General features: G+C 48.9%; 1 protein-coding gene across 2 annotated transcripts in view; it reads right to left on the bottom strand.

Moving 5' to 3' along the window:
* Positions 1-41: 41 nt before the first annotated feature.
* The window catches only part of AP2M1 (adaptor related protein complex 2 subunit mu 1), a 28,297-nt gene continuing 15,987 nt past the window's right edge, over positions 42-12,351 (bottom strand). For both annotated transcript variants that reach the window (XM_082056970.1, XM_082056971.1), the window contains exons 3-11: positions 11,608-11,873; positions 10,058-10,140; positions 5,733-5,868; positions 5,496-5,637; positions 3,251-3,370; positions 2,599-2,734; positions 1,764-1,861; positions 1,506-1,617; positions 42-1,168 (exon numbers count right to left, since the gene is read on the bottom strand). In XM_082056970.1, coding sequence (XP_081913096.1) covers positions 1,034-1,168; positions 1,506-1,617; positions 1,764-1,861; positions 2,599-2,734; positions 3,251-3,370; positions 5,496-5,637; positions 5,733-5,868; positions 10,058-10,140; positions 11,608-11,873 — 1,228 coding nt within the window. In that variant the 3' untranslated portion in view covers positions 42-1,033. The remainder of the gene's footprint in view (positions 1,169-1,505; positions 1,618-1,763; positions 1,862-2,598; positions 2,735-3,250; positions 3,371-5,495; positions 5,638-5,732; positions 5,869-10,057; positions 10,141-11,607; positions 11,874-12,351) is intronic.

The following is a 12,351-nucleotide window of genomic DNA, read 5'->3' as shown; positions in this document are numbered from 1 at the left end:
GGCTCTCACACCACACCTCCCAAAGAGCAGCACAAGCAGCCTTCTCCGTTCTACATACTTTATTAGATTCAGAGCTGGACAAATCACAAAGTGTACAAAATGGAGACCACACTACCAGAAGCAGGACTGTGGGTAGCAGCAGCATTCCTATGGCCCAGAAGCGTTTGGTAGAAGTGTGGAGAGGGCAGGCTGGGGCAGGGGGCTCCTGCTGCCAACCGCATTTGAGATTCCCCGAGGACAAACCCTGTTCGCATCCTGACAGAGCTCAGCTGACCCGCACTCCCTGGGACAGAGGGGCCACATTTCCAATTTGTTTGGAAAGGACAGACTGGCTCAAGCCAGCAGTGCGTGGGGGTAAGCGCTCCGAGGACCTGCAATGCTGTGCCACCCACACACACACCAGCAAGAGTCTAAACCCTCATCTTTTTTGGTCACAAACCTTCCCACGGCAGGACTCTATACTGACGACTTTGCAAGAAATATAAGGTGGTGGTGGTGAAATGCGGTGAGCCCCACCATCTCTTCTGGTGGAGGCCCAAACTCACCACCCCAGGCATCTCAGACTGGCCAGCAACATCTACCACAACAGCAATAGCTAGTACAGAAGCCAGGGTAACTTCAACTCAGATTTGTCCAGTCTATGTTTAGGTCTATTCTACGAGTACATATGCACAAGAACTTCAAAAATACTAGGATATGATGCAAGTAGTGAGACACCAACAGAAGAGGAGTTTAATGGTGGACCTTCTCTAGAAAGATCACGAGAGGATGGGAGTTAGACTGGCCCTTCCCCACCCTGGGACGGGGAGCAGGACGCTGACTGCGCCCCTGCGCACATCCGGGTGGTTCTGAACTGCAGCTGCAGCGGGGGTGGTAACCGAGCGCAGGGCAGGCAAGTCTGCTCCCGAGGTGAGCCACAGGGTCTCTTGATCCGCGTAGAGGGGCCAGGCAGATGTTTTCTCTGAATGTACTTGAAGACTGAGGAGAGGCGGAGGATGGCTTGGAGAAGAGGGAGCCCGCCAGCCTGCTGGGGCTAGCATCTGGTCTCGTAGATCCCGCTCCTGCCGATGTACCTCACCCATTTGATCACATCGTGGTCACTGTAGTTCAGCTTTGGCTCAAAGACTTTCAGGTAGCGCACCTTCAGCCCAGAGGGGGCAAATGGGACCTATTGAGAAAGAGAAGGGCAATGGAGAGCATTGGAACAGGGGCTAAGGTGCTCTCCACACACAAGAATCAGAGGACCCCTTGTCTACACATCTAGAAAGGTACATCAGGGGCCACTGTTCCTTTCCCAACTCCCTGCATGCATGGTGACAAGAGTAGTGGCCTTAAGGACAATTTTCTTCCATTAGTTCTGCTACCTGGCAGGCCTCATGTTCAGTAGTCACACAGAAGCTTGGGACAAGGAGCACTCAAACCTGTGCAGTTCCCCAAGGGCAGAAGGGACTGAAAAAGCTTCTCTAAGAAGTTGGCTGCACCCTGGAAGGCAGACAGGGACTCACCTCAAAATTCATGGAGATCGGGGGCCGAGCCCACTTCTTCTTGTCATTAGTGGGCAGCAGCTCAATCTCCGCACTGATCTGGGATTCCTTCATTCCAGCCATACGTTTTATCCTGTCAGAGAAAGCCCAGACGTGAGAAGGTGCCCAAGTTTACTCTCCCCTCCACTACATGCGCCCAGGGCAGACAGGAGCACTGAGCAGACTCTCCCTCCCCAAGCCCTGCCCTTGCAGCACCCCAAACCTGACACGCTCACTTACTTCCAGACAATGGCGTTCTCACTGGCCTTGTACTTCGCCTTCCCTTTCATACAGATGACTTGCACTCCACTGGTATTGAGGGGCGTTGGGATCCGGACCTGGACAGCAGAGTCTGGTGATCAGGGGCAAGGAGGCTGCAGCCCGGGCACTCCGTGCAGTCTCCGGGAAGACCAGCTCCTCCCCGGAGAGCACAGCCGCCATCCTGGGCCCCTTGGGCTTTCCCATCACAGGGCCCAGAGAACACCAGCTACAACAAGGCATCCTAGGCTAGCTCTCTGGTTTCTTACTTTGCAGCAAAGGCTCAAACACATTTTTCAGAATACACAGCAACCAGTGAGGAACAGGGCAGAGCTCCCCAGTTCAGACTGCAGATGTTGAGCAGGAAACCTGGCCAGTGTCAGCCAGGCTGGCCAGGGAGGTCTGGCTGAGCCAGGCTCTGGGCAGCATGGCTTTGCAGCAACAAGCCTTTCCCAGAAGGGGACTAGGCTGCAAAGCCACCCTCAGCCCATCTTGCACAGCTCGCAGCCTGCTGCCTGTCTGACATACCATCAGATCATGCAGACAGAAGAACAGGAACTTTTCACAGTGGCCAAGACATGAAGTGAACAGTTGCCACACCTCTGCCAAGGGGGTTGTGCAAGTGAAAACAGCTTCTACCTCCCTACTCTGAAGCAGTTTCCTTCCACAGCACAGCAACACCATGTATCTGTGGGGCATGCAGTTCTCTTGTAGTTCTGTACAAGCTTGAGAACTCATCTGTGAGGACTCTGCAGCAGGGTACAAAGTAGAGGCACAGTTCCCAGGCATGGGAAATGGTAAGATTTTATTCCCTTACCTCTATCTTCTGGGCCAGCAAGGAAGGCTTGAAATTTGATTTGATCACCACCTTCACTTCTAGCTTGGTCCGACCCACCTCCCGCACCAGCGGGATCACACGGAAGGGAAGGATGATGTCCTTAGTGGTTCGGTATCTGCAGGGATGGAAGCAACAGTGAACTCTGAGAAGGAGTTAACCTCCCTTACAGCCTCAAATTGTACCACTTTCCTAAACACACAGCCCCTGCATACAGGGAACAGCTTAGAAACATCAGCCAGAAAGGGAGCCAACCCAGAAGGTGGCAGCAGTAAGTTCTGTGCTGTTCTAGGGCAGTGATGGTTTCTTGACTCCCACGTTTTATATCTAGTTCCTGCCAATGGCCCTGTTCAAGGACACCAGTTTTAAGCACTTAAAACAAACACCAGATACAGCAAGGTCAAGGCTACGGAAACCCACATCCAGCAGTATGGTTGTGGCAAAGAAAACCATGCAGCTTGGCTTCTACCACATTTGTATCAGAAGGATTTGTGGGGCACTCTACTGATTCCACTCTGAAAAGAAAGAAGGCAAGCGCATATCTGTTGGGTGCTCAAGTCTGCCCAAGAGCAGCAACACCACCAGAGCAGCAAGCAGATTCCAACACCAGTCTGTTCACCCCCCCACACCATACCTCATGAGCTCAAACTCTCCATCTGGTGGAATGAAGCTGATGCTCCTCTCAGAATCAAACTTGCTGAGCCTCACGCACTGGTGGAAAGTGCAGTCGTCGATGGCGATTGACTGTTTGCCACTAAAAAAAATAACCAGGAGAGTTAACAAGTGCAAAGCTGAAGCTCTGCTATCTTGGTGCAGTCAAAGTCTGCCCAGGCAGAAACTACTCTACAGAGCATGTTGCCATCGCAAGTATCCAGGAAAGGGGGAGGCAGGGAGAGATTTAGGGTTCAGCAGCCTCTTAGCTCAGACTTCCCTTGTTTCGCCACCACAAAAACCTTATTTCACGAAGCTTATTTGAAAGAATTCTCTCTCTCCTCTCCCCAAAGAGGAGAAAGATCAGAGGAGCACCCTTCTGTCACAGCCAACAACATGATGCTTGGGTTTGCCTGCCAGCAGCACTTCAGTACCACAAGGGCAACTCTGCCAGCCCAAGTCTTCTTGCAGCACAGTTCAGAGGAGAGAAAACACTTTCCTGCCCACAAAGCTATCCCACTGCCACACAGCCAGGAGATGCCAGGTTCAGGGTCTTCCTGTTCAGAAATCTCTTCACAGCTGTTGGTTTCCACACTGCTAGCAGGTGGTGCGATTCCAAACAGATTTGCCAAAGATCACAATATTATGTTGTAAAAGTTTATATCTCTCACTTCTTAAGAAAAAAAATGTACACAGCTGCCATCTGTCCATGTAAGCACAGCAGCCTAACCTGTCAGTGCACAGCCTGTGCTGGCTTCTGGTCTCTGAGAACACCTTCCTTGATACAGGTCCCAAAGTCAGCCAAGAATTCTCAGCTACTGACAGGGACTAGAAAATGAGAAGATGGTAGCAACAGAAGAGGCAGCAGCACAGAGAAGGTGCAGCAGTGTGCTATCTAGGCTGCCTCAGCTGCTGGGAGCACCAGGACAACCATGCACATGTGCTAAGACAGTACAAGCACTACAGGCACATTTGGCTGTCCTAGGAAGCCCCATCACCTGCACAAATGGGTTTGGCATTGCCATATACTAGATGCCAAGAAACAACTGGCAACAGCTGTCCCTCTTGGTCACCTCAACTAAATGCTTCTGAAGAGTGACAACTCCAAGCTCTTGACCACTGGAGAACCACCTAGCAAGAGTCCCTGTCCATCTTGCTTCTGTAACTCAAAAAATAGCACATTTACAGGCAAAGGCACTGATGGCACAGAAGCTTTGGGACAGCATTACTGACTCTTCACAGGCCTACACAGATGATGTTTTCACTGGGGTATACCAACTACTGGGCAGCCACTTGAGGCTCATCCAATTTACCAGCTAGATTCAGGTACAGGAAAAATGGCTTAAAGGTGACAGTGAAGTGATAGCTCTTGGCTTGGTTCTGACAGAAAAGGCAAATAGCAGCTCAGCTCCACTTACAGGAACCATCATGGAAAGTGTCTGAGGTCCAAGTTACATGCACAAGTCACATGAAGCAAGAGACAGGGAGGACAGCAGAGTGCACACACAGGTGAAGCAGATTATCTACCTTCCCAATTCACTGAGGGTCAGCAAAAAAAACCAAGAGACAGCCAAGAGAAACACAGTTGAGTTGCAAATGGTTAGTGACAGAAAAGTGGCAGTCCCTTTCCTTTTAACTCCTCACCCCAAGCAGGAAGAGACATAAGACCTGTCTTCAGCATCCATGTGGGTACTGACGGAGGTGCAGCTGGGAAGGGAGGTGGCTGGGCTCCCAGAAGGGATGAGCCTCCCATCCACACAGCCACAGATCACCTGTGTGTCAGCAGAAGAGGCTCACCCAGCATTTGTCAGCTGTTCTAGTTCTGGGAACAGTTCAGGTAGAGCAGGCTGTGGTTAGAAGGGTTCCTTTGTTGTTCCTTGGGAGCACTACTAATGCCTCCTATGAATAAGAAAGTCTCTGTACCAACTAGAACTGCTTGCTAGAGACACAAGTTCTGGGAAAATCCATCTTGAGTGTTTCCAGCTGCAAGAACTCCACACTTCACAATATATTTGAATCTTAACACTTGAAGAGCTGTAGAGAAGCCCTTTGTAGAACCCCTCGGGCTGGTAGCTTACATAACAGCTGACCTACCCAGAGAAAAGTTAGCAGTAACATCTGAAGGCAAGAAGAGATTAGCTTCATCTGTCAGATCAGAAAAGCTGCTAAGTGCTGCCCTTTTATAAGAGTCCCTGGTGGCAAGTGGCTTTTACCCCAATGCCTCTTACCTCTTCCCCGTTTCATCCGCAGTCCCTTTGCCCTGTTTTTCAATGACAATCTTGTCATTCATGCCAAACTTGCACTCTGGCATTCCACTCAGGTAACTCTTCATCACCACTCTACCAGAGACATGGGCACTCAAAACTTGACCTGGTGTAGAGAAGAGCACAGTTAGAACACTTACACGAGTCCCACTCACAAACCTTAAAGGGGAGGAGGATGCCAGCTGCACAGCTTCTGCTTACCCTGGGGGGACATCAAGAGATTCACGCTCTCCAGCACATCAAGAAACAGTTCATTGCGACGATATTTGATCCCTTCACGTCTCCATCCAATCTGTCCAGTCACCTGGCTGGTGATCTGGGACTGCTCTTCCTTAGTCTGAAGTAAAGAAATGACATCTTAGACCTCTAGATAAACTTATACCAACTCAAAGACTAGGAAAGCTTGGTCTAAATCTAAGAGCCAGCACTTGCCATTTATTACACACAATTGCTTTTGACACTTCGATACAGGTGCTGTCACACCCCACCCTGCCATGATTTGGTCATTCACTCCCCAACACAGCAAATCCTATGCCTAACTAAAAACTGGTCATAACGCCAGCAGGAAAGGTTCTTCCATTTTGTTAACCAGTCCACTAGGCTACATGTAGGTGCAGGGAGGCATGGGCTCCACCGATGACATTTAAATCACGTCTCAGACTGTCGCATCAATCCATGTTAAGCAGAGAAGCAGCTGACAGTCCAGTTCACACCCTTATCAGACATGAAACCCTAGTGCCACAAGACAGCTGGTCCTCAAGGACTGTTTCTTAATGACTTCAGTCATTAGAGTTACACAGCAACGCTAACCTAATACTCATCTAACAGTGTCTGGGCTCTAAGCCTCCTGAGAGCACTAAGGACTGTGTTGAGAGGCACTGGGAGGTTTCCTACCTGATGCTACAGGCGGGGTCCAGTCACACGCAGAAAGAAGTAGATGTATAGCAGCAAGTGCGGCACACACAGGGTTAACAGGCAAGCAGGTCAATAGCAAGAAAAGGGAGGAAGGGAGAAAGAGGCAGGTTAGGCTTAAGGCTACCTCAGGACAGGAAACAAAGCAGGTCAGCTCATCATTAATTAGGCAGCTAATTAGCACAAACAAGATGAGGGCTCTGACCTTCAGTTTCCCTCAGGAAACTCAGCACCCCTAGCAATGAAATGGCTTTTCAGACTTGGGCCATTATGCACCACCCAAATACAAGGCAGAGCAGAGGCAGTGACAGACAGGACAAAGAGCACTCCCAGTAATGTTCCTACACAGAGCGGACTCCTCATGTCACCGTTCCTAAAGCAAGCCCAGGATGTTTACCATGGCACAGATACCCAGACGAGGAGAAGTACAAGGCAGCCAGGACTGCAGGCACCTTAAGGCTGGATCCTGTATAAAGTTTTATCCTTGTTAATTCTGCCTCTTCCACTAAAATGACTGCAGAAAGTGGGTCCCGCCCCAGCAGCCTTGCCCTGGGCCCACAGGGTGGCAGTAATATCTCAGCTTCGAACCAGCAGTGCCTTGTTTTCACACGTGCTCTTGCCACAGACACAGTCACTCTTTGAGCAACCAGAGCCACTATGGTAACATATGAGAGACAGAGAGTTTTATACCCCCTGGGAGCTGCCTGGGTACGTGCTCAGTGCAGCACAAAGTACCTCCCTTGTCTGTGCCACAAAAAAGCCTCCTTATCTGCCTTGTTCAGTGCTTGGTGCAGGCTTAAAAGGAACGACAGGCACACAGAGATATAACACTCAGTTCCCTGGCTTCCAAAGGAACACTGATCACGTGTTGATGTTCCCATCTCCTGCAACAGTGTCAGTGCCATGAACTTCTACTGGTCACCACAGAAAGTGATAAGATGGATCTGAAAGCAGATGCCCCAGGAGAGCTGAAGCTGAGATCACCCAGCAGCACAAGCACTCCCTAAGGCTGGGATGGAAGGCACCTGGGTCTGAAATTTCTCAGGACTGGGAGCTTCCCTGAGCTGGACAAGTCAGCTAAAACAGGACTAGAATACCCAGCTTGTTGTACCCGGTTGCCAGCACGCTACCTAGGCTAAAGGCAGGCAGCTACCGGCAGGTCTCCTGGGCTCTGGCAGCTGGTGGCCCTCTCCCCACCTTCAAAGAGTAACACTAGCAGATTAGCACTAAGTTATGTCTAAGGTTTGGAGAAACACTGTAACTAAGAGTTGTCCAACTCACACTCTCGGAAAGCACTTTGGGAGGAAGGAAATGTGGACAGATGCAGCCAGGATTGGGAGAGCTGAGACCTGAGCACACAGAGCACAGCCCTGCCTCGAGGTTAAGAGCAGGTTTAACCTCTGCTGGAGCAAGGTTCCTGAGACAAATCCTGCATTAGTTTTGATACAGGGCCTGCAGCCCTGAGATTTGAGTACAGGGCTACTTTGTGGGCAAGAACTAGGAGTGAAATCATGTTGCACACCAGCCCCTTTTAAAACCTGTACATCACACTACCCCATGCCCAGAGCACAGGAGTACTTCCCCTGCCAAGCAGCACAGCAGTATCAGATCCACTTTTGAAAAAAAACTAAAGCACATCTTTTATTTAGCAACCACCAGCCCTGGAAAGACCAATGAAGCCAAACAGGGTGGGCATTCAGAGGGCAGCAGCTCAGTACACCTCAATTCTTTCATTGAGAGCAAAGCCAATTGAGTTGAGTTTGGAAAGCCCCCTGTAACTGCAGATTTTGCTCCTTAAATTCAGCAGAACACAAGCCCAAGGAAAGCACTATCACAAACTAAGCAGGGATAAGGGAAGAGAGATGACAGACCACCCAGTCCCAGATTTTGGCCCTAGGTACGTGCCAGAAGCTGGATCTAAGTGAAGGAGCTGTTGGAGGCTAGACACGCCAGAGGGCAGACAAGGAAACATGGCAAGTGCTGTTCCAAGTGTTGCCCTACCATACTGTGCTTGGAAAGGATTATTTCTGTTTTTGAACTGGACTGCACTAACTTCCAACATAGAGCAGAATAACTGCTTACTTATGAAAAGCTGTAGTCCGAAACTCTTTGTAGGGGAAGAACTAAACCTGCTGTTGAACACAGCAAGATGCTGTGACAGTGGTTTGCACACAAACAGCACAGAAGTTTTTAAAACAGAAAAAAAGAATAAAAAAAAAGAGCAAGGGAAGGAAGTGAGGGTGGTGGTTAGTTCTGAGTTTTTCTAGGAACAGGAGCTGACTCAGCTATCTGGAGTGCTGACTGCCCAAAACATCAGATTGCAGAAGGCCAAAGGGATTTACATTGAGCCTGGGGGACTGAGACCAGATGCACTCACATCTGGCTACTGATACGTGCATGTTCTCTTGCAAAACACTGTTTGCTCTTCTAGCAGGAAATATATTGCTCAGGGGCAGCTTCTCTCTCACCTTCTTCTAGAGAGACACAGCTAGTCTTGCTACTAGTAGATTAAAAGTTTAAAAAGGGGTTCTTGGGAAGCCAGTGCTGACAAATGGAGTTGAACCAGAGCCTCCAGAGACTTTGACCTCTGCTTATCCTTAACAAGGACAGCCACCCTGCAGGCTCTTGTTTAGCACTTTGCTTCTGTTTGTACTTTGGGGCTGAAGTCTCATCCAGATCTCTGCTGCACAGAGCTTTGCTACAAACTGACTCCTAGCTTTTCTCCTGACTCACCTGCTACTCAGGGAAAGGTCAGAGTTTTAGGCTAAGTCCTCATTATGAGTTGCACAGCTGTGTCAGATGGACAAGGTGAGCAATAGCCCTTGAGGACACAAGAAACAGTGACTGTTACAGTCCTTTGGTTTCAGATGTCGAGCATGAGTCGTCCAAGATGGGAAGCCTAGTTTTGAGGACTGTAGCAAAATTAGAGCTAGTTTAAAAACATTCCCCAGAACAGTCCAATTTAAGTGTCTCTTCCCCCATGTGTCCTTTACCTCCTACCTCCACATAAACTCTGCTGCAGGGGTTAATACTGTGCCAAATGCACAGCAGATATTCTCATCTCCAACATGATGAAGCTCAGACTGCACTGATGCTGCCTGTAACATCTTTGCACATCAGCAACAGAATAACATCAGCTTCCTGACTGACAGCAAGATTCACAAGGCTGAAGAACACTGTGTTAGACGGCAGGCACCAAATCCTGCCAGCTCAAAGCACTAAAGGCTGGTGGAAAGCTGACCTGCTCAGTGAGATTTAAACAGAAGAACTGCTTCTGGTTCAGCAGGTATATTTGTTTATCCTCTGTCAGAAGCTGACACAGAGCAGAGCCTGAAGTCAGCAACCATTTATGTGCAAGGGACCGGCATTATCCTAGCTCAGGGCCCTTCCTCCCACATCTTACCATGCACCAGGGAACACGAGATCACACAAGCACAGAGACACCTAGAACGAGATGCCACTGAGCTACATCCCTGCCGGGGTGTTCTCAGTCTACTCAGGCACCTCCACTCAGCACAGGTCAAATGCTTAGTTGGTAATTAAAACTGTACTTTCTTGAACAGGCTTACAGAAAACTAACCAGCAGTGCTGTACACCAAAATTCCTCTGGTTACCTGACTCTTGATGCCTTGCTGAGTGATGAACGTCTTCAGGGCCCCTGTTTCAGAGTTCTGAGGATAGCCAAAGTCCAGGATTTCTACAGAAGTGTAAAAGAAGTTTAGTTCAGAGCTGCAAGGTATAAACATACCAACCACACTAACCTTTCCTATAAGGAGGGAGCCAATTGGTGCACAGAAAGTGCTTACACATTAAATTTCTGGATATGCTGCTGGAGCATTGCTTACCAAGAGGATAATAAACCAGCCTTGCTAAACTGACTTCTCTGTGCAATATTTTGGAGAGAAGGGGTGATGGAAAGCTGTCCAACTGACAAATTTGGTGCTTTTTTAAATACAGTTGCACTTCAGGACCAAAGATCAACTAGACTAGCCAAGTGCTCAGGGCACACTGAGGAGTCTTTCCAAAACAAACAAACAAACGAACACATACACACACACACACACTATTCAAGGGACAATACAGAGGGTTTATCCAAGAGCAGAACAATCTATCTTTGCAGCATTTTCTTTAGGTTTTGAATTTTGTACAAAGATGTAATAAAAATCAAAACCTAAAAAAACTCAACCCAAACCAACCAAACAAGAAAACCAGCAGAGTAGTGGCACCGCAGGATGATCAGTGTGGGAGAGAAAGAGAGGTTAACCACTGACAGCTAGTGCACTTAACACCCACTCCCTTCAAAAAGGAAGGGAACGACCACAAGAGATCTAGAGAGGGAAGGGAAGGCCACTAACATGAATACTGAGGAACACCGCACTGGTAGGTTTTGATCTCACTGTGCCTACTGGGAGACAGCAGGGACTGACCAAAGCAGCCCAACAGCAGCCTCTTCTTGTGCCCAGAGGGAACAGAGAACCCATCAGTCACTGTGACCCTTGACTAAGAATCCCACATGTGGTACCTTGTCTGAAATACAAACTGAAGCATAACTCATAATAAAAATGCCTATGTTGTGCAAAACAGGGAGAGCTCAAGGCCAATCTCCACAGGCAAGCCGATAGCACGAGCAGCTGAAGGGACACTCTCTTATTCTGTGGTGAAATTTGGAGCTGTATCACTGGGGGACGTGAGGGTGGAGCAGAGCAGGTTGGGTTTTATTAGTTTCCTTCTGCCTTGGAACTGCCCCCAAGAAGCAACCAAAGAGTGGCAACCAACCCCAGCCAGCCTGAGGTGACTGTTACAATACAGAGCTACAGCCATCAGCTGGGATGGCTGCCCTTAGGGATGCTAATGACAGCCCTCTTTAATGACCTTTGTGTGATGACAGCCCTACATCCGCACAGCATCCACTCAGAAGCTGGGGTCCAGTACCAGCTGCCTCATTTGCACCAGTGCACAGCTCCCAGCACTTCAGCAAAGCAAGCCACAACCCACACAGGGCTACGGGCTTGAGATGTTATCTGCACTTACAATACAGGTGGTATTAGAAAGCAGAATAATTTTGAACTCAGTCACACACGTGATTATTACTATATCAAACTAAGCTAAGGGTTTTAGAATGGCCAAGCACAATATCATGTAACAGACAAGGGAAACATCTCACCATCCAGTAGCTCGTAGATCAGCACAAAGTTGTTCTTTATGTTCTCCTCACTGATCTTCCCGAAGTAGGCAGTCATCACGTCGCACATCTTGTAAAGAAACTCGAATACCATGGCAGCGTTGACATTCTGCTTGGTGACAGCAGCCAGCCAGATGTTGGAACGCTTGACATGGAAGAAACTTGTGCGGGCAATGTTGGTGACAGGCGAGCGCACCTGCTGCCGTGCGTGGATGACATTGACGCGGAAGGCGTCAACAGCATTCCGCCTACGAGATCACCAAAGATAAGTTAGTGCAGTGTGCATGAAAACAGTTCTGCTTATGTGATTAATCAGACACTGAATTACAAACACCAAGCTCACTTAGGAAGGGTGCCTGGGGATGTCTCTAAGAGGGAGAAGTGAAGGCTCTGAGCAGAGTTAGACATTAAATTCTGCACAAACTAAAGAAGGGAGTGTGCTACTGATCTCTAAGGAGCTATGGACTACAGTGCAACTGTAGTCAGAAGGAGAAGCTAACCCCCATCTGGAGTCAGATGGCAAAGGAACCTTCCTTTTAATTAGCTTTGCTAGTGCTCCCAATTGATTGCCATAGCCAGGAACACACACTGTAGCAGGTTATAGCTTAAAGAAGAACCCAGTTTTGACCAAACACCTAGTTACTGTCTAGTCTGCATGCCCAGGCCTTCATACTCTTGCCTCAAATCAAGCTGTAGTCTCCCAAGATATTTGTTGATTGCAGTTCC

The sequence above is a fragment of the Streptopelia decaocto genome (assembly GCF_964273445.1).
Source record: "Streptopelia decaocto genome assembly, chromosome: 6".
NCBI lineage: Eukaryota > Metazoa > Chordata > Aves > Columbiformes > Columbidae > Streptopelia > Streptopelia decaocto.
This window is presented reverse-complemented; position numbering and strand designations above follow the sequence as displayed.